The sequence below is a fragment of the Ochotona princeps genome, chromosome 12 (assembly GCF_030435755.1).
Source record: "Ochotona princeps isolate mOchPri1 chromosome 12, mOchPri1.hap1, whole genome shotgun sequence".
NCBI classification, from domain to species: Eukaryota; Metazoa; Chordata; class Mammalia; order Lagomorpha; family Ochotonidae; genus Ochotona; species Ochotona princeps.
This window is the reverse complement of record NC_080843.1, coordinates 49166332-49188104: the sequence shown is the minus strand read 5'-3', so window position 1 is coordinate 49188104 and position 21773 is coordinate 49166332. Positions and strand designations below refer to the sequence as shown.

Below are 21773 nucleotides of genomic sequence, written 5' to 3'. Positions count from 1 at the left end.
TCCCCAAAGAAACTTTGTGTGATGTGATCCCAGACCAGATTCTTGTATGTGCTTGTGTGTGTACAGGGTCTGGCACAGTCCATTGCCCAATCAGTTTATGCATATGCTGGTGGTTGCAATTGCTGGGTCAGTTCTGTTTCCAGCTCTGTCTTCCACAGGAAACAATGGGTGGTGCAGTCCAGCCTGATTTCTACCCAGCACACACTCGGCGCTCACATAAACCAGTGGGAACTGCAGCCTAGTCGAAGCAGCCTGCAATAACCCCCTCCAGGCCCACCCCTACCCTGGTTCCGGTGCTTGCCAGTATGTGTAGCAGACTGGTCCAGTCTGTCCTGCATCCCATTCAGCTCTCATACATGTCAATGGGCATTGAAGCCTAGTTCAGCCCAAAGAGTCCCACTATCCAGTCCACACATATGCCGGCGGGTACCACTCTGTCTAGTTATGCCTGCCCCAGTCCTGGTTTTCATGCTCACCAGTCGAAGTGGCAACCCAAGAGGAAGGTGCCCACTATTTCCTTACTCCCAGATCATGCACTTTCCAGGTGGTTCTATAGTTTAACTTGACATAATTAGCTGGCCGTGCCAGCATCTGCCAGCTGATACTGTGGCAAAGGCCAACCAACCCTCACGCACTCTGACTTAAGCTTGTAGCAGTAGGTATAGTCCCCAGCCTGACTTGTCTCCAATCCTGCTCACATGAAGCCCACAGGTGGTATAGCCCTGCCCAGTCTGGTCTGCCCCATCCCAGCTCACATTCACCAGTGGGAAGGGTAGCCCAGCAGGGGGGCTCCCTGCAGCTCCCTACCAGATTTGCCTACCCTCCCCTGGGTCTTACGTGTGCTGGTTGGGTGCTGTGGCCCTGTCTGGCATGGCCCACCTCACTTCGGCATTTGCCAGTGGGTGCTGTAGCCTGGCTGGGCCAAACCCACCCCAATTTCAGCTCATGCTGGTGGGGGCTACAGCCTAGCCTAGCCCAGCCCAGCCCAGCTGGCACCCAGTCCCAGCCCTAATGTGTAATGGCTTGTGTTGGTGGCTGAATCTGGCCGAACGCACACTCTATTCTGGTGCTTAGATTCGCCAGCAAGTGATATGAACTGGCCCAGTTTGGTCTGCCCCCAACCTGTGCCAAATTTTTGCCAGTGGGTACCGTTCCCTGGCTTGGTCTGGGCTGTTCCTTATTGTGCTTCTTGCACTTCCCTGCAGGGACTGTGTCCTGCCAGAGGAGTTGCCCAGGCTCCTCTATCAGAACCACTCCCAATGCCATATTTTGCACGTATTGGTGGGACCATGAGCCAGCCCTACTCAGTCCACCTCTTGTCCTAGCAGGAACAGTGGCCTTTCTTGACTGGCCTTCAACCCATTTTGGTTCTTACTGTTGGATGTTTCAGCCCAGCCAAGGCTGGTCCACACTCAGACACAGCTCACACATGGCTCAGTTTCAAAAACAGTTTCTAGCGTATGTGTCAAAAATCAGAACTTCTGTGCCCGATAAAATATTTCTAGGGCCCGGCGCCTTGGCCTAGCGGCTAAAGTCCTCACCTTGAACACGCCAGGGTCCCATGTGGGCACTGGTTCTAATCCCGGCAGCTCCACTTCCCATCCAGCTCCCTGCTTGTGGCCTGGGAAAGCAGTCGAGGATGGCCCAATGCCTTGGGACCCTGCACCCGCGTGGGAGACCCGGAAGAGGTTCCAGGTTCCCGGCTTCGGATCGGCGCGCACCGGCCGTTGTGGTCACTTGGGGAGTGAATCATCAGACGGAGGATCTTCCTCTCTGTCTCTCCTCTCTGTATATCTGACTTTGTAATAAAATAAATAAAATAAATAAATCTTAAAAAAAAATCTTTCTAGATGAAGCCCTTGTTTTTGAATGATTAGCTAGATACAAGGACAGAGCTGTAATTTTTCTCCTTTAATATTTTAAAAACATAATTCTGCTGTTTTCTTACATAAACTGTTGCCATTGAAAAATCTGGTGTCAATTTGACGTTCATACTCTTTTTGGGACCTGTCTCCTGACTGCCGGTGACTTGGTGTGGCAGTGATTTTCCACTAGAGTGTGTCCTCGAGGTGGTGGCAAAGAGTGTGGGTTCTGATGCTTATGACTTGCTCAGAGCCACTTGCCCTGATAATACGCTTAGGTTTCATTGTGCGGGTAAAGCTGTCAGCAGAGGTAAACACATGTATTCCTAGCTGAGCATTAGCTGGGGCGTGGACTGCCTAGTATTGTCTGCTTGACCTTCATCTAAAAACCTTCGAGCCTCTGCTTCTATCATGGTAGCTCGCCTTCTCTCCCTTCTCTGTTGTGTTGTATGTGAGCACGGGTGTAGCACACCAGCACTGACTAGTCTGAGAGCAAGACAGAAAACTGGCTCTAGCTGTTCGTTCTCTTGTTACAGGCAAAGCCCAGGATTGGAAGCAGGATTAGATCCATTGCTTGGGAAGGTAAGTGATCCATTTAGCCAAAAGGTAGTTGGTTTGTTCCAAGGTTAGCTTCTTTCTTAAAAATTTTATTTTTATTTGAAAGGCAGTTTTACAGAGATTTAGGAAAGAGAGAGAGAAGATCTTCATCTTCTAGTTCACTCCCTCAATGGCTGCATTAACCAGAACCTGCTCCAGGTTTCCCACATGGGTATAGGGTCCCAAAGCTTTGGACAATCTCCCACTGCTTTCCCAGGCTATAAACAGGGAGCTAGATAGGAAGCAGAGCATCTGGGACACGAACCAGTCCCCATATTGATGCTGACACTTGCAGGCAGAGCATTAGCCAGTTGAGCCGTTGCGCTAGCCCTTTCTGTTAGCTTTTATTAAGAAGTTGCGGGCCCGGCGGTGTGGCCTAGTGGCTAAAGTCCTCGCCTTGAACGCCCTGGGATCCCATATGGGCGCCGGTTCTAATCCCGGCAGCTCCACTTCCCATCCAGCTCCCTGCTTGTGCCCTGGGAAAACAATCGAGGACGGCCCAATGCATTGGGACCCTGCACCCGCGTGGGAGACCCGGAAGAGGTTCCAGGTTCCAGGCATTGGATCGGCGCACACGGGCCTGTTGCGGCTCACTTGGGGAGTGAATCATTGGATGGAAGATCTTCCCCTCTGTCTCTCCTCCTCTCTGTATATCTGACTTTGTAATAAAAATAAATTTTTAATAAAGAAAGTTGCTTTGTTGTCGATCTTGTGGCTATGTAACTGTTTTCTCTGCACCCTCTTTGTTGCAGCAGAGATGTTGGCTGACTTGTAGGACTTGCTTGAAACCAGAGTCATGGTGGATGTGGGAAAGTGGCCCATCTTCACTCTGCTGTCCCCTCAAGAGATTGCCTCGATCCGGAAGGCGTGCGTCTTTGGCACTTCTGCCAATGAAGCCTTGTACGTCACTGACAACGATGAGGTGAGCCTGCGGGGTCAGGCGTTGTTTTGAGACTGGGCTGAGAAAAGGAGAATCCCAAGTTTAAGAAAACTCTGCCTTTGGCACACCTTCTCTTTCGGTCTCTTCACAGCTTCTTGCCCTGTGGTGCTGTTTGAGGTTTCTTTGGGTGGGCCAGTGTTCTGAAATGGTGAGCAGAAGTTGCTCTTTTCTTATCAGCTTCATCAGCCTCTTACCTGCCAAAGTATCAGTTCGACCTTAAGTGTGTCTTATTTTCGGAGCAGGAAAGAGATCTGTTAATGGAGTTTTAGGCCCAACAAGTCAGACAAAACTGCTTGTTTTCCAGGTCTTTGTATTTGGACTGAATTACAGTAACTGTCTAGGAACTGGAGATAACCAGAGTACCCTTGTACCCAAGAAACTCGAAGCCTTGTGCGGGAAGAAGATTAAAAGCCTTAGTTACGGGAGTGGGCCGCACGTTCTTCTCAGCACCGAAGGTAAGCAGATGCAGCCTTCCAGGTTGTGGCCAGTGGAACAGGCAGTTCCAGGCCAGAAGGGGCAGGAGGGCAGATGGAAAAATTCACTTCAGTTGGTCCTTTGTTTGCAAGAGCAGTACTAAAGTGGGTAAAGCTAAACCCATCCAGCTGAGTCCATGGGAGGTCCTACACCAGCACTGGGAAGTTGGGGAAGATTTGATGGGGTGCAGTGTCTTTTCCTGCCCCGTATCCCAGTGGATTTGTGGTTGTCTGGCAACTCTCGAGGTTTCTGTGGGGCACTTTTACGAATACAGGTAGTACTGGTGTTCCTTTGTTTTGGCGCTTTCCGAGCCTTGAATTGAGAAAACTTAGTTAATGCTCTGGTCCTCACGTTGGTGCCACTTGGGAAGGAAGGGGGAACGTAGGTGGAGAGATTCTTGTCCTCTTTCTCGGCTGGCATCACCACTGGGGAGAGTGGACATGTTTCCTTTGGTATTTGATTGGCACTGTGGGCACCCGGCACTTTGAAAGCTGGCTGTGCATAACTCAAGTTGTTCCCTTTGTGATTCAGGCACAACAGCTCTGGCACTGGCTTTCACAGAGTGGCTTGATGGGTATTGTCTAGGATTGCTGTGTCTTTGGCTTTCTGTGTCTGAACCCTGGTCCATAAACCTTAGCGTCTGGCTTTTCACTTGACCACAACTCCTGTCTGAGTCCATTCCAAGTTCTTCTGCTGTCTCTCGGGCCGAGAAGGCCAGATGCAGGGGTGGTTACCTTGTAGCAGCCTGACTGGTGTTGAGCTTGGGTGGTGCAGTCATGCCTTTTGGCATTGTGCTGGTTCTTTCACACTGATGCTGCATTGCTGGCTGGTTCAGCTGTCATCAGCTGGGGACTGCGAATTCAAGGTTTTCATCACATGGCAACTTTAACTACTTCTTGACTGTGGGCCATAAAATTCAGACGTGAATGTGTGTGTGTCAGAGAATGAAACACTAAAATGTATCTGTATAAATTCCAGGTTTTCTTCAAAGTGGAGACCTTAAATAATGATTCTTTTTGAAAGATTTATTTTTTCTTGGATAGGCAGATTTACAGAGAGGAGAGACAATACATATTTTTGAGTTAATTTTCACTTTAAAATATCTTAAGTGTTAAGGTAAGTAGCTTTTTTGTGGGAATATTTCTCTTTGTGTTTAAATTAACTTTGATCATTTTATGACATATTAAACATGCTATATGTGCATAATACATGTATTCATGTGTATCCTTTATGAGGGCACTTAAAGTTTGTGGGGGTGGGTGTTCTAGCACAGAAGGTTAGATGCTGATTGTGTTACCGGCATCTCACACCAGAGTACTAGCTGGAGTTCCGGATTGCCATGAGCTACCTGCTAATGCGCCCTGAGGAGCAGCAGGAAGCAGCTCAAAGCTTGGTTCCCTGCCACCAGCGTGCATGATCTGGATGGAGTTCTGGATCCTGGCTTTGGTCCATCTCAGCCCTTGGTGTGTGATCATATGGGGAGTGAACAAGTGGTTGGGAGATTCTCCCTTCCCTTGCCCTCTGAAATGGCTGCTCTTTCCTGTATGGGTCAGGTCCGTTGTAACCAGCACAGTGCCAGGTGGCTGGTGGTTCTGCTTGAGGAACAGGGCATTGGTGTTTTACTAATGAGGTGGACATTTAGCATTGGTTGTAATTGGATCAGTCTCAGTGAGAGGAGCCCAGGCTTGTGTTACGTTAAAGTATTTGCGTTTTTCTCATTAAGGGTGAGGGGCTAGTGCTGTGGTATGCTAGGTTAAGTCTCTCATGTAGTGCTGGCATCTTGCATGGGTCCTAATTTGAGTCCCAGCTGCTCCATTTCCAGTCCAGCTCCTTACTTATGATCTGGGAAATCAACAGAGGGTGGTCCAAGTTCTTGGGCCCTTGTACCCATGTGGGAGACCTCCAAGAAGCTCCTGGCTCCTGACTTTGGGTCAGCCCAGCTCTGGCTCAAGTGGTCATTTGGGGAGTGAACCAGTAGAATGAAGACGTCTCTCCTCTGTGTAAATTTTCCTTTTAAAAATAAAAGTAAATTTTAAAAAAGTTGAGAGTGAGCATCTTTTCATATGACTAGAAGTTCCCCCTTTCCTTTTTTTTTTTTTTTTTTTAAAGATTTATTCATTTTATTACAGCCAGATATACACAGAGGAGGAGAGACAGAGGAAGATCTTCCGTCCGATGTTTCACTCCCCAAGTGAGCCGCAACGGCCGGTGCTGCGCCGATCCGAAGCCAGGAACCAGGAACCTCTTCCGGGTCTCCCACATGGGTGCAGGGTCCCAAGGCATTGGGCCGTCCTCGACTGCTTCCCCAGGCCACAAGCAGGGAGCTGGATGGGAAGTGGAGCTGCCAGGATTAGAACTGGCGCCCATATGGGATCCCGGGGCTTTCAAGGCGAGGACTTTAGCCGCTAGACCACGCCGCCGGGCCCCCCCTTTCCTTTTTAAAGATCTATTTAATTGAAAGGTTAGAGTTACAGGGTAGACAGGAAGAGACAGATCTTCTGTCCATTGGTGTACTTCCCAAATGGCCACAGTGACTGGAGCTGGGCGGGATGTGAAGCCAGGAACTTCTTCCAGGTGTCCCACGTGGGTGCAGGGGCCCCAGCACTTGGACCATCTTCTGCTTTCCCAGGCACATTGACAGGGAGCTGGGTTGCAAGTAGAGCAGCTGGGCTTGAACTGGCGCCCATGATGGCGTGCTGGTGGCATGGGCATAGCTTTACCTGCTATACCATCATGCTGGCCCCAGTTGATAGCTGGCTATGGCCAACTGTCAATTCATGATTCTGTAAGATTTTTTTTTTATTTTTTTATTTTAGGAACTGCTTTTATTTTTGGGAGATTATCTCTTGGTGTTATAAATGACAAATGTTTTCCTCAGTATTCAGTTTTTCTTTGTGCATGGTGGCCTTTTCCCCCTCCATGTGAGATGTGTATATAAATACATGTATGTGTATTTTAGTGTAACTAGATTTGTCTAACTACTGCTTTTGGATTTTTAGATAGGGAAAGGTTTCTCTGTGCCTGTATTATTAAAGAAGTCACATAGTCTTGTAATTCCAATCTGACTTTATATTTTTGCCTTTTTCAGTTTCTGTTTCTATGAGTAGTTTTTTTTTTTTTTTTTTTTTTTTTTTTTAGATTTTATTGTTATTGGAAAGCCGGATATAGAGAGAGGAGGAGAGACAGAGGAAGATCCTCCATCCGATGCCTCACTATGAGTAGTTTTTTTTTTTTTTTAAGATTTATTTATTTTTATTGGAAAGTCAAAGAGGAGGACACAGAGAGGAAGATCTTCCACCTGCTGATTGCCACCCCAAGTGACTGCAATGGTCAGTGCTATGCCGATCTGAAGTCAGTAGCCTTTTCTGGGTCTCACGCAGGTGCAGGGTCCCAAGGCTTTGGGCTATCCTCGACTGCTTCCTCAGACCACAAGCAGGGAGCTGAATGGGAAGCAGGGCCGCCAGGATTAGAACTGGCGACCATATGGGATCCCGGTGCATTTAAGGCGAGGACTTTAGCTGCTAGGCTACTGTGCCTAGCCCTCCATGAGTAGTTTTTACGGTGTACAATAAGAGGAATGAATCTGACTTCAGTCCGACTGTTCAGGTATCTCCCCCAAACTTGTAGGAAGTCCCTCTCCCCTTAGCTGTCGCAGGTTTCCTTTTCCAGTGCAATCGGTCTACATCACAGGTTAGCATTCCGTTCCATCGACTGGCTGAACTGTGTGTCCATGTTCTGTTAGTAATGTTAGTTTCAGAAACTTCCCACTGGCTTAATTATTGAAGCTAGTTGTCTTTTTTTAAAAATAGGATTTTCCTCTTGATTTTTTTCTTTGAAATTTATTTTTATTGGAAAGTTAGATTTTACAGAGAGAAGAGACAGAAAAAGATTCTCCACTTACTGTTTCACTCCTTCAGTGGCCAGAGCTGAGCCAGTCTGAAGCCAGGAGTTTCTTCTAGGTCTCTCACATGGGTTCAGGGCCTCAAGGCTTTGGCCCGTCCTCTGCTACTTTCCCAGGCCTCAAGCAGGGAGCTGGCTAGGAAGTAGAACAGCTGAGACACAAACTGGTGCCCATGTGGAATACTGGCACTTTGAGGGGACGAATTAGCCTGTTGAGCCATCATGGCAGGCTCCTCCTCTTTGTTGTTTCTTCCCAGTAAGGAAGCAAAGTAACTTGAAGCATTTTATTGCTATTGTTTGAAAAGTTTACAAATTTACATAAAAACTAGTGTCTTCATAATACTGAGTTTTCCTATCTGAGGTCAGTGTATGCATTTCTCTGTTCAAATCCATTTTGTTCTTTGGTTACACGCATAGATTTGAACACCTCTTTCCCCTGCTGTAACTTCAACATAATGTACTCTTTTGACCTCATCTGTGCTAGCATGCAGTTTCCTAGTGATGCTTTATGTAATTTCCTGTGGTGGGGCACCTGGTGAGACACCTGTCAGTAGCTCCCTAGATGTGCCTGCGTCTTCCTGGCCTGTTGTCTTTTGGAGCAGATCTGCAGAGCTGCTGAGCCTTGGGATGCTCACCAGCAAGACAGCAGCCTGACCACAGCCCTCAGATGTCCACTGTGGTGCTGGGGTGGCCTTGTTGCCGCATCTAGATTGTTCCTAACAGGTCAGGATGCTTTGTTCCCATGGGGAAAGTGAGAAGATTGATTCAGGAAGACTCATGCTGTTTTCTAGGCACCTCGTGGGAATAAGTGCATAACATGAAAGTTCCTCTGTTGGACCCTCAAAGCTGTTGATTAACAATGGTCAGAGGGGTTTCTGGGTCCATGAGGCCTTGCAAGGGTGGTAGGCCACGTAAGAGCATGGATGCTTTGCACCCCGTCTCCTTGCTGCTAGCACCTCATCTGTTTCACTGTCCTGGAGGTGTTTCCTTTATAATGGCTGGTTATGTATTCCAAAGCTAGCTACAGTAGGGTGAGTGAAGCTGCCACTTGATGATGGAAGATGCTGGCTACTGAGTCATCCCCAGCCTTTACTCTGCTGGAAATCAAAAAAGTCGTAAAGCAAGGATAAGCATCTTTGTTGTACTCTGGAATAAGTAAGCATAGTTGAAGAAATGGTTGGCTTATGGGAAACAGTGAATTCAGCCAGATTTTATGCTGCTTAGTTTGCCCAAAAGGTGCTCCAACTTTTGTTTTCCTTGCAAACAGTGTACTCCTTTCTTCTAGACTCCGTGAGTGACACACCCTCACTCACACAGGCGCCTTGGGTTCCCTGAGACATGCCTGGTAAAGTAATGGTACACATCAGTGTTATGGTTTGCTGTGTGGTCTGCTTGTTGGCCCACTGTGAACTTTTGAACCAAAAGCTAATCTTCCTTATACATTATTCCTAAGTCCTTTTGCTCAAAAGTTTGCCTCTATCTTGCTCTCTGTTCCATCTCTTCTCACTCCCCATCAGTGGTTATTGTATAAAGAGGAGGGGACATTGTGAGCAGAATGAAGGTTATGCAAAGTCTAGGGAAGAAAATAAGGGTAGTTCTTGTTGGAACTCATTCTGTGTGCCTTGTGTGAACAGATGGAGTGGTTTATGCCTGGGGCCACAATGGATACAGCCAGCTGGGGAATGGGACCACCAACCAAGGCATTGCTCCCATCCAAGTCTGTACCAATCTTTTGATCAAGCAAGTGGTTGAAGTAGCCTGTGGCTCACATCATTCAATGGTTCTGGCAGCTGATGGAGAGGTAAGTGTAATGCTTTTACCCTTTATTACTGTTAATGTGGTAAAACACAAATAATACATGGTTTACCTGTGGGTAAGTGATATTAGAACATTGTGCAGCAGAACCATTGCATTGTCCATCTTGTACAAGTGAGATTCTGCACCTGTGTAGCACCAGCTTTCCAGTCTGTCTTCCCACTAGCCCCTGGCAGCCTCCAGTCCACTTTGTTCTGATTGTAGTGGAGTTTAACGACTCTAGGTACCAGCTGGGTGGAATCATACAGTGTTTGTCTTCTGATAAGTGGCTTATTTCACTTAGACTGATCTCTTCAAGGTCCATCCATGCTATAGTGCGTGACATGATCTTCTTTCTTTTTAAGGTTGATTGCTGTCCAATTGCATGTATAGTCCCAATTTTGTCCATCCATTCATTGATGGGCACTGGATTGCATTTTTTTTTTTTGGAGATTTATTTATTTTTACTGCAGAGTCAGATACATAGAGAGAGGAGGAGAGGCAGAGAGGAAGATCTTCCGTCTGATGATTCACTCCCCAAGTGATTGCAATGGCCGAGCTGTGCCAATCTAGAGCTAGGAGCCAGGAGCCTCTTCCAGGTCTCCCATGCAGGTGCAGGATCCCAAAGGTTGGGGCCATCCTAAACTGCTTTCCCAGGCCACAAGCAGAGAGCTGGATGGGAAGTGGAGCTGCCAGGATTGGAACCAGTGCTCATGTGGGATCCTGACACGTTCAAGGTGAGGACTTTAGCCATTAGGCCACCGTGCTAGGCCCACATTTTTCAACTATTGAGGAAGCTCTTTGCTTGAAAAATAAAAAATCATGTAATAATGACTGCATTTGTAGTTGATATAATGTGAACATAGTAGCCTGTAGGAGTAGCTCAGCATTGTAGGGACACATTCTTTTCCCAAATTGGACTACTAGTTTGTGTGACAGTGCAGCTCAATCTTAAGGGAATCTCATTCACTTGGCTAAGACTACACAGTAAATGTATTTGATAGTTTTCTGTACTTTTTTATGACCTCATTTTATAATTTTGCTTTGTTTTTTAGTATCTGTAATAAAATAATCTTACCTCCCAGTGGGTGCCACACTCTTTGAGGCCCCAGCATCTGTGCTTATAAGGGTAGCTCACCCCTGTGGATCCAGTTTTTTAATTCCCCGTATCATTTTGTTCCTCTCGACCTCCTTTGTCTTGGGTCAGATCTTGTCTGGACTATTGTAAAATCTTTTTTTAAAAAAGAAATTTAGTTATTGTTTATTTGAAAGACACATTTTATAGAGATGTCTTCCATCTGCTGGTTCATTCCCCAAATTGTCGCAACAACCAGAGCTGAGCTGATCTGATCCAAAGTTGGGAGCCACTGCACCAACCCACAAAATCTTCTGTTTCATACATTTTTGCTCTACCTGTTACATATTATTTCTCCCTGTGATTCCTTTTTTTTTTTTTTAAAAAAGAGGTCTTATTTATTTTTATTTGAAAAAGAAAGAACGAGAGACAGAGTGTGTTGTATCTTCCATGTGATGGCTCACTCCTAAATGGTTGTAGTGGCCAAAGCTGGGCTAGTCTAAAGTTGGGGGCCACGATCTTCTGGGTCTCCCATGTGGGTGCAGGATCCCAAGGCTTTGGGCCATACTGCACTGCTTTCCCAGGCCACAAGCAGGGAGCTGCAAGTGGAGCAGGTGGAGGATTAGACAGCCACACGACCATGCTGTCCCTTTGCTCATGATTTTTTCCTTTCCCATCCCTTCTCTCCCCTCTCTCTCTCTCTCTCTCTTTTTGTTAAAAGCTTATTTTTACTGAAAATGCAGATTTACAGAGAGAAAAACTTTCCATCAGCTGCTTCACTCCCTTTGTGGCCACAATGGCCAAAGCTGAGTCAGTCTGAAGCCAGGGGGATGGAGTTTGTTCTGGGTCTCCCACATGGGTACAGGATCTCATCACTTTGGGCCGTCCTCTACTGTTTTCCCAGGCCACAGGCAGGGAGCTGCAAGTGGAGCAGCTGGGACACGAACCGGCACCCATATGGGATGCCAGCGCTTGCAAGGCTGAGATTTAGCCACTGTGCCATCAGCCATCGTGCTTGGCCCCACGATGATTTTTCTTCTTCTTTTTTTAAGTTTTATTTATTTTTATTGGGAAAGCACATATACAGAGACAAGGAGAGAGAGAGAGCGAGCGAGAGAGAGGAATATCTTCTGTCCACTGATTGACTCAAGTGGCTGCAACAGCTGGAGCTGAGCAGTTCTGAAGCCAGGAGCCTGGAGCTTCTTCCAGGTCTCTTCGCATCCCAAAAGATTTCTAAAGCGTGATTAGATTGTATTGTTCCCCTGCTTAAAGTTCTTCAGTGTGATAAGGTTATTTGGCTAAGTAAGACAAGTGATAGATGAAGAAACTGAGTGCGCAGAAGTATTGGGTTCTCCTGTGTGGAATGAGCTGGAGCCAGGCCTAGTGCACACACAGGCTTCACGCCCTGAATCCACTCTCTGCTAGTAGAACTATGGTCTCCATTTATTTTGTTTTTATTTTTTAAATCTTTAAGGGTCAGAGCTTTCTTCGACTGATTTACTCGCCAGATATTCCCAGCCCCAGATAGTCCCAGCCCCAGCCCCTGAAGTCAGGAACCAGGAGCACCTGTTACCTGAACATCTGCATTGCTCCCCAGAGCGGGGATCCATCCTAGCACTCAAATATGGGATGCTGGCCTCTTTACCTGAGGCTTACCTTGTAGGCTAAGCACTATCCCTGTACAGTCCCCATGTAGCCATTCATTTTAAAAGATTGTTTGAAAGCATTATAGAGTGAGTGATAGATGGTTCATCTGCTGGTTGGCTCTCCAGATGGCTACAAAGGTTCGTGCTGGCTCAGGCAAAGCGGAGAGCCTGGAACTCTATCCAGGTCTCCCATGTGACTACAGTGGATGCTAGTTGGTTCATCACAGGCTGCTTTCCCAAGTGCATTAGCAGGGAGCTGGGTTGGCAATGAAAACAGCCAGGAAATGAACTAGTTCCCACATGGTTTTGCTGGCATTGCAGGTGGCAGCTCAACTCTGTGCCACAACTTTGGTCCCTACAGTTCCCATTTTTGTTTTTAAGATTTATTTCTACTATTGGAAAGGCAGATATACAGAGAGAAGGGGATGCAGGGAGAAAGATTTTTCATCACCTGATGCACTCCCTGAGTGGCTGCAATGGCCAGAGCTAAGCTGTCCTGAAGCCAGGAGATGGGAACCTCCTGTAGGTCTCCCGTGTGGGTTAGTGAATATACAGCTTTGAAAACCATTTACTTTTGACCTGATGTTCATTTCTCTGAAATATTTTCTGGTTGTGATTTCTACATCCAGTGGGTTGAAGCTTACTTATACATAAGTACTGCTTCTTTAGAAAGGACCATATGGCTTCCTGTGATGGTGTCTCCTGAATGCTTGCTTAACATTTCCTTAGTTAATCCATCAGTGTCATTTAGAAGCATTGTAAGTACCTGTTGAGTGAGGTGTTTTTTTTTTTTTGTTTTGTTTTGTTTTATGGTTGCTTGTTTCAGAGATAGAATTTTCGCCCTAACAGTTCTTCTCTTGCCCCCTTCTCTTGTGCAGGTATTTGCCTGGGGCTACAACAACTGTGGCCAGGTGGGGTCAGGGTCCACAGCCAATCAGCCAACTCCTCGCAAAGTCACCAACTGTTTGCACATCAAGCGGGTAGTTGGCATTGCCTGTGGTCAGACTTCCTCCATGGCTGTCCTGGACAATGGAGAGGTGAGTGTTCGTTCCATGTATTGCCCCTCTCTCTGGCTGCCTCCTTTTTTGGTGAAAGTTCAGTTTTTTCATGGGAGGGGGTGTATGTCACCTCCTCACTTTGTGGAAGGAGGACGGCTTTGCCTTGCTAACCCCATCCATGGTTAGCTGGTTACTGCTCATTAAGACGACTTTTTTTTTTTCTTTTTTTTTTTTTTAAGATTTATCTATTTGAAAGGCAGAGTTATGGAGGGAGAGACCTTCCATCCTCTGAGAAGTTACTCTAAATGGCCACAATGGCCTGGACCGAACAGGTCTGAAGCCAGAAATTTTCTCTGATTTACCATGTGGGTGCAGAGGCTCCAAGCACTTGGGCCAGCCTCTACTTCTTTCCTATGCCTGCTAGCAGGGAATTGCATTAAAAAAAAAAAAAAATGGAACAGCTGGGACTCAAACTGGTACCCTTATGAGATGCCAGTATTGCAGGTGGTAGCTTGTTAAACTTTCATTTTGTAACTCTCGTCAGGTATTGGGGATCTAATATATTGAATTACAGAGTTTGACATTAATTTTCTCATCTCAGGAAAAAGCTGGGCATTCTTTCAGGTCAGCTGTTGACATCTTTGTAGAACTACTTGTGTCATGGTCGATTTTTTTTTTCCAAGATTCATTTCTTCAGAAAGCAGAGTAGTTAGAGGGAGAGCTAGGGAGACCTTTATCCGCTCGTTTACTCCCCAGCTGATCTGGCCCAGCCCCAGCAGGTGCAGCAAGGCCAGGAGACTGAATCTGCATCCACATCTCCTGTGTGGATGCGGGGCTCCAGGTACTTTTGGCCATCCTTACTCCTTCCCAGGTACATCAGCTGGGATCTGGGTTGGAAGTGAAGCAACCCTGGAATCGGACCAACACTCCCATGTAGGATGCTGGCATCGTAGGCCACAGTTTAACCCACTGTGCCACAACACCAGCCCTCCACCTCCATCCCCACCCTGTGTATTGAATAATTGTTCATGGGAATAAGAGTAACTTGCAAAATAATTTTTTTCTTTTGTCATGATTGTTAATTACATTAAAACAACAACAAAACCCTAAATTAAGCATCTACTGTTATCCCCTTTAAGCTGATACTTATTTGTCTAAAATTACTTCCAGTTGCAGTTTGTACTTAAATAGGTTTATTAGCACCCATGCATGTCTTAGTGCATGGAAGTTAAAGTTATCTCTCTGGCCACAGATGCTCTGGCATCCTGCAGTGGGGCACTGGGATGCTGTGACATCCTCTGAGTGCTCATCCATGATAGCTTGTTTATTTAATCAGCTGTAATAACATCCTGGGTTACTCCAGAATTCCTTGGGTTACTCATATATTGTTTTCACATTCTAATTTTATTGTTATTATTTTGAAAGAGTAAGAGGAATGAAGTTTCATTCTCTAGATAACTGCAGTGGTCAGTGGTGGGCCAGGTAAAGCTGTGAGCTTCACCTGGCTTTTCTGCCACATGAGTGGCCTGGGCCCAGACACTTGGACCGTATTTTGCTACTTGTTCCAGGCCATTGGCGGGGAGCTGGATCAGAACTGGAATGGCCACATGGCATGCTGGGGTCAGTGCTGGTTCTGTTAGGTCTCAATGCTGCTCCCCTTCCTTTAGTTTTAAAAAGCAAGTTTTGGGCTGGTTTTGAACCAGGGATCTTTTGTGTGTGAGCCACTACACTATGGAAATAATAATAACCACTATACTATGGAAATCCTTGAAAAACAAGTTTGATTTTTAAGTTATGATTGTTTTAACAACAACAACACAAAATGAAGCATATAGTAAAAAGTGAATACCTTCACCTCAGTCTTGTTATTAGTTTGATACAGAATCTTCTGGACTTTCTCCCCTGTGAACAGTTCTGTAGGTTGGGTATCATTCACAGTTCTAAAAACCAGGGCTAATCAGACTGTTCTCTGCCGTTCTGCAACTTGCTTCTGCCTCCCCCACTTGTCAGTCCATCTTCTGTCCACGTCTGTTCTTAAACATTCATTAACAATTCCTGTGGTGTTGCCACAAAGGCTCTTTAGTTTAATTCCTCTTGACCCACATCCAGGACCCCACTGATGGACGTTTCAGCCATTTAATTTTTTTTCTTACTTTGATGAACAATGTTGTGCTGATCTGGTGTTATTCAGTATAATTTTGTAACTTATGCAAGTATGTCTACAGATTCAATCTCCAGAAATAGAATTTCTGGGTCAAGAACTATGCCATTTAAAGTCGTTAAGTCTTGCCAAATTTTTCTCCAAAAAGTTCTTGCCTGTTAGACTTTTTTCTCCATCTCTCACTAGGACATCTTTGCCTAGCTGCTTGCGATGCCTCCACATGTCAGATTTCTCATCTGAAGTAATCTGTCTTGTTTCTTCCTGGTCTATACTTTGTCTGTGTCCCCCAGAAACCTTCCACGTGTGAAAACTACACCAGCTCAATCACTTTGAGTGGATGGTCCAGAACAGCAGCCGGCAGCACCTCATTCTGTGACTTTCAACGGAACCCCTTGGCGGTCATCCCCTCTCCTGACCCCCAGTTCTTCCTAAGCTTAGCGCCTCATCAGCGCTTGCCTGTTTGCTGATGGGAGGTGTTGTCACCTACGCTGGCTTTCCCACCGCTAGTCTGTGTGTATGTCCCTGTCCTTCGGAGCTCAGCCCACAGGGCCTTTCAGAAATGTGAATATAAGTACTGTTTATCTGGTTTGAAATGTCTCAGTGTAAGATTCATAGATGGGGTTCACTCTTCCCAAAATGTTTTGTCCCCGTGTCCCCTGGCCTTTGCTGTTTCTGGGCTGTGCTCCTGATGTGTGTGCTAGGCCCCCTCCTTACCATCCGTATCTTCTGGAGCCCATTACCCATGCTCATCCTCCAACTCAGATCTAAGTAGTCCTCCTAGAACTAAATCCTTCTTCCTCACTGTTTCTGGGGTACCTTGGTTATATCTCCATCACAGCACTTGCCGATTTGCCAATGTCCCCCTCCCTTGTTAAACTGTGGGCAGAGACTCTTCCGAGCACCTCTCATGGGGTCCTGGTGTGTACAGAAAGTGCTTAATAACTGCTGGGGTACCTCTGCTTGCTTCTTCAGGTAGAAAACAGAGTGAATATGACTTGCCCAAGGATATCCAGCTACTAAGTTGCAGAGTAGGAAGTGGCCCCAATTTATGCCATCCTTGCTGAGGATACCTCCTGTTGGGAGACCATTTGTAGGATCCTGTTGTGCTAGTAGCATGTGGGTGTTGGGATTGTCTGGTTTGTTTGGAGGGGCTGTGTTGTCAACTTTGGTTTTCTGCCTTTCTCTTCTAAGGTGTATGCTTGGGGCTACAATGGCAACGGTCAGCTGGGCTTGGGCAACAACGGCAATCAGCTGACACCTGTGCGTGTGGCAGCTCTGCACAGCGTGTGTGTGAACCAGGTACATGCGGTGACCTTTTGGCTAGCTGAGCCCCGTCTGTCTGCCCTGTGCTGACTCCGAAATCCTGGAGAGTAACTCCTCCAGCAGTCTCCTCATAGCAGCCTGTGCGTTTGCATCCACAGGTAGTACTGTGCCTGTCTTCCCCCACTGCCCAAGAGGAGGGAGTAGCCCCTGGTGGTTGCACACCAGGTTTGATGAGTAAATCCAGATCTCCAAGCTGTAGGCTTTCCTGATGCTGTTGTTAATGTTCTGGCAAGTGTTAGCCCCTGCCTGGCGAGAACTGGGTCTCCTGCAGAAGCTGACTGTACTCTGTTAGGCGTTGCCCTCTCTGCCTTTCCTGTCTTCTTGCTAACGGTAACCATTTGTGTTTACTTGCAGATTGTCTGCGGCTATGCACATACCCTAGCACTAACAGATGAGGGCTTGCTCTATGCCTGGGGAGCTAACACATATGGGCAGCTGGGAACTGGCAATAAAAATAACCTGCTAAGTCCAGCACACATCATGGTGGAGAAGGAAAGGTAACGTGGCTGTGCTGTGGACTTGGGACTGGATGTTGTGACCGTTGTGTTTTCTTGACGTGCTCTGTTTGAACCCGAGAATTTGAGTACTAGCCATAAGGAACATGAAGCTGAGAGCTGGGCAGTATTGGGCATTGCCCACCTCTGGGCAGGAGGCACAAACATGTCATGGCATAATTCCAACAGATGTGGTGCTGCCCCCCTAGTAGGAAGTCAGTCTGGGTCTCTGACCACGCTGAAGTTGACAGTGTGGTACACACTTGCCTTGGAGCCTGCTGAAAGACCTATTATCTAAAATCTGCTCTGAAAAGGGCATTTTCTGTGTAGCTGTGACTGGTTTAATGCATATTCCTGAAAGAGATGCCCAGACAGTAATGTTTTTTTTTTTTTAAAGATTTATTTATTTTATTACAAAGTCAGATATACAGAGAGGCGGAGAGACAGAGAGGAAGATCTTCCGTCCGATGATTCACTCCCCAAGTGAGCCGCAACGGCCGGTGCTGCGCTGATACAATGCCGGGAACCAGGAACCTCTTCCAGGTCTCCCACACAGGTGCAGTGTCCCAATGCATTGGGCCATCCTCGACTGCTTTCCCAGGCCACAAGCAGGGAGCTGGATGGGAAGTGGAGCTGCCGGGATTAGAACCGGCGCCCATATGGGATCCTGGGGCGTTCAAGGCGAGGACTTTAGCCGTTAGGCCACGCCGCCGGGCCCAGTAATGTTTTTTTTTTTTACCAAGTCCTGGAGTGTTGACATCTGATCTGGGACCCTAAGAAGCAAAGTGAAGAAAGCAAGGAGTTGGGCCCAGCTTGCCTTCAAAGAGCAGTGTTCAGGCTCCGTGACCCTAGACCAGTGTTCTGAGTGCTGGTAGGGGAGAAGAGAGAGTTGTTTTGATGAAGAAATGGAATAATGAGGACAGCACTGGTTTTTCTTGCTGCCATTTAAGCCTCCAGAACAGTCAATGTTTTGTCAGTTACCCATGTCCTCCCTTACCTTGGTTTCTGATCTGTTTTCCCAAGTTGTCCCCAATAGCACCTGGCATGGAAGTTAGAGAGGGAGAGAAATAGAGAGAGGGAGGGAAGTAGAGAGAGGGGGAGGGGGAAAGAGAGAGAGACAGACAGACAGACATCGTGGTGTTGTAAGCCTGAACATTTTAATTACCTTGCGTAGTGTGCTGTCATTGTAACGTATATTCTTACAATTTCAGGGTAGTGGAGATCGCAGCCTGCCACTCTGCGCACACGTCCGCCGCCAAGACCCAGGGCGGGCACGTGTACATGTGGGGCCAGTGCCGGGGCCAGTCGGTGATCCTGCCTCACCTCACCCACTTCTCCTGCACCGACGACGTCTTCGCCTGCTTCGCCACGCCCGCCGTCTCCTGGCGCCTGCTTTCCGTGGGTAAGAAGGCTCAGGGAGACTACTGTTGCCTGACTAGCTTTCCCGCACACTGACTGCTTGTGGGCTCTTCTGGGTTCTGGAACATCTTACTCTCCCTGGCTTAGGTATGACAACCCAGATCAGTTCTGTGTACTCAGGTGCAGTCACAGGTAATGAGATATTCCCAAAGATGGATAATTTTCTCCCTAAGTGCTTTTATTTTAATTGAGCCCAAATTCGTAGAATATAAAATTTAGAATGTTCAATTTAGTGAATTCACCGTGCTGCACAACTGCTTTGTGTCACGTTCCAAATCACTTTCATCCTCCCCTGTGCTTGGTTACGCAGTCCCGCTCTCTGTTCTGAGCATTTCTTGCCCTGGATAGGGTGGCTGCGTGGAATCAGGCAGGAGTCGCCGTCTCGTGGCCGGCTGCTTTCCCTGAGGCACGTCCACACTGTGCCATCAGTCAGGGCTTTATTTGCTTTTGTGACTCGCTGATGCTCTAACATCTCCTCAGAGCACACTTGGCCTATTTAATTGTTGACAGACACTCATTTGTATTGGGTGAATATTGTCTTCAGGGTCCCTGATTAATTAAAAATGTGAAGATGCCCTAAATGTTCTGAAGCTGAGTAGCCATAAACAGAATGACCTTAATATTTTATTTCTAGTTCATTCCTGCTTTTTTGCAGTGTATTTCTTCTAAGTTATTCTGTTTGTAAACGGGGGAGCAGGTGGGTCACGATGTAGTTCTTGACAGGGCATTCGACTTGCCCAGCAGTTGGCTTTCTTACATGTGCGTAGGCAACATCTGATATAGTGACAGAGACCAAAGTATGTTCAAGGAGAGTTAAGTTATATAGCCTCTAAATTCAGTTTGCTGGAATTTTTTTAAAGCTGTAATACATTTTTTTTCAGTGTATAATCAGTTAGGAAGAATTCAGCTCATTGCATAGGGCTGTGTAGCTGTGCATGGACGCATGCACGCACACACGCATCGTGCATAGCCAAGGCATTTGCTCTCGTTTTCAGACTTCTGCATGCCAACCTGGGCTTGGTATTAAAAGTTTTCCCCAGCTTCTTGCATCTTGCAGGGGCAGAGAGTTCCTGCCAGAACATTGTCCTAGTATTTTGAACATTTAAAAAAAAAAAAAAAACTGTGTCTCCTAGATCTGTCCCTTGCACCTGCTCAAAGTCAAAAGTATTTTCTTCCTCTACTTGTGATCTCAGCTGTGTTAGAGAGTCAGGTGAAGTCACACCTCTGAGGACTGTTCTGAAAGGAGGTGGGATACTTGTCACCAGAAGGGGCTGGAGGAGTGGGTGAGGGCATTTGCAGCCGCTTGACTGCAGAGGAAAGTTGATCGAGGAACTGTTTCTCAGATGGGGGAGAGGTCATAGGCCTGTCCTTTGGGCACTTTGCCCATCTTGGTCATGCTCACTGTTATTCACCAGTGATCCAGAGTTACAGGGTGAGGGAAAGCCCACTTTTGAGAAAGTATCTACCTTCCTCCATAGGCACAAGAGTTCCGTACGGTGTGGGGTTGAGGGTTAACTGGGGGTTAAGGTCATGGGCTTAGTCAAATGATGCTTCCTTGGGAGGTCGTGCTAATGAAATGAATGAAGACAGGCCAGGATTTCACCATGGTGAGCCACACAACTTCTGTCCAGGCTGGATCAGTGCCGGGAAGTTGCTGTTCCCGACTGTGGGCAGGCGGGGTGCCATGAGGATCTCTTGGATTTTGTGAGTTCCCTGTTAGCCACCTTCTGCTTCTCCCCCTTCTTCCAATAAAAAATGTTGCATGATATATTTGTTTTTTTTAATTTAACATATTTTATTATTATACCTCAAATACCAAAAATGATAGAAGCAACATACAAAGTAAAATTATAAAGCAGCTTAACACATAAGTAATTAATAGATAATAAACAATGCATGATATATTTGTACAAATGTCTCGACTCCATGTAGCAGTTGTTCTTGCCTTTAATCCCAACAGCAGTTCCTACAAGGTGATGTGAGCGTATGTTCACTTTGCTAAGTGCTGCCACTACGTTAATCTCTTCTTCTAGATGGTATTGGGTTATATTTTGTATGTTGATATTTAAGGGTAAGGGGATCTTTGGATTTCATATACTCAGGAAGCAGCTTCTCTGCTTATGGTTCTAATTGTCCAACATTCCCATGTAGGTGGTGTTTGCTGAGCCTCATTCAGTTGAACATGTCCACCCTTGCAGCTACTGCCAAAACAGAGCAAAGTAGCAGCTTGTGTTTTAGTAAAGGGAAACCCCTTGATTCTTAGTCCTGAAAATGAACCCCTCAGATTTCAAGAGCATAGGTTTACCGTGACAGCCAACCTTTAAGACATGCTTTAAATTGTGGTGTATCTACTCTATTGAATACTGCTCAGTCATTAAAAAGAATGAAATTCTACCATTTGCAACAAAATGGTCTCAACTAGAGACCATTATGCCCAGTGAAATAAACCAAAACCAAAAGGACAAATATCATATGTTCTCCCTGATATGTCAACCTTCATGCAAAATACAAGATCACAGATGTATAGGCAGGCATGTACATCCATATATTTACTAGAGGATCTGTATGATGGAGGCAAGTATACATGAAGTGGAGATACATTGCAGTATGCGTCTATACTTGTAGATAAAAGATTGACTCCTGAGAAGTGTATCTTGACACTAGAATGCTGGACTTTACAGCATTCACCATACCTACAATGTTAAGATACACTTAAATAGCAGAATAATGGACTTGTGACTATTTGTTACAACACAGTGAAAAACAGTGTGGGGCAGAGAGAGGAGGGAGTGGGTGGAAGGAGAAATCCCTGAGCCTAAGGAACTGTATCATGAAAAATAATATTTAAAAAAGACCTTTCTTCTTTCTTTCTTTGTTTTAATACACACTTCTATCATCTGGCTAAGCATGTAAGACTAGCATTTGGCCTTTATTTTTGGTAGCTTCAGTAACAAAATTAACTTGCCAAATAAGGCATAGACTCTCTTGAAAAAGATAAATGAAATGAGCTTGCTGATGATCTCATTCAAGCCTTTCAGACCTGAATCTGTGTCCTGGTTCTCCATGTTCATGATGTGTTTACTGCCTTCA

General features: G+C 46.3%; 1 protein-coding gene across 10 annotated transcripts in view; it reads left to right on the top strand.

Moving 5' to 3' along the window:
- The window catches only part of RCBTB1 (RCC1 and BTB domain containing protein 1), a 52728-nt gene that overhangs the window by 20629 nt on the left and 10326 nt on the right, over nt 1-21773 (top strand). For 4 of the 10 annotated variants that reach the window (XM_058670792.1, XM_058670784.1, XM_058670786.1 and 1 more), the window contains 8 exons: nt 2399-2444; nt 3215-3381; nt 3704-3854; nt 9408-9574; nt 13167-13325; nt 16639-16746; nt 17125-17267; nt 18476-18666. In XM_058670792.1, coding sequence (XP_058526775.1) covers nt 3256-3381; nt 3704-3854; nt 9408-9574; nt 13167-13325; nt 16639-16746; nt 17125-17267; nt 18476-18666 — 1045 coding nt within the window. In that variant the 5' untranslated portion in view covers nt 2399-2444; nt 3215-3255. Of the gene's footprint in view, nt 1-2398; nt 2445-3211; nt 3382-3703; nt 3855-9407; nt 9575-13166; nt 13326-16638; nt 16747-17124; nt 17268-18475; nt 18667-21773 lie in introns of all 10 variants that reach the window. The other 6 variants (XM_058670785.1, XM_058670788.1, XM_058670790.1 and 3 more) reach the window with 3 other exon arrangements.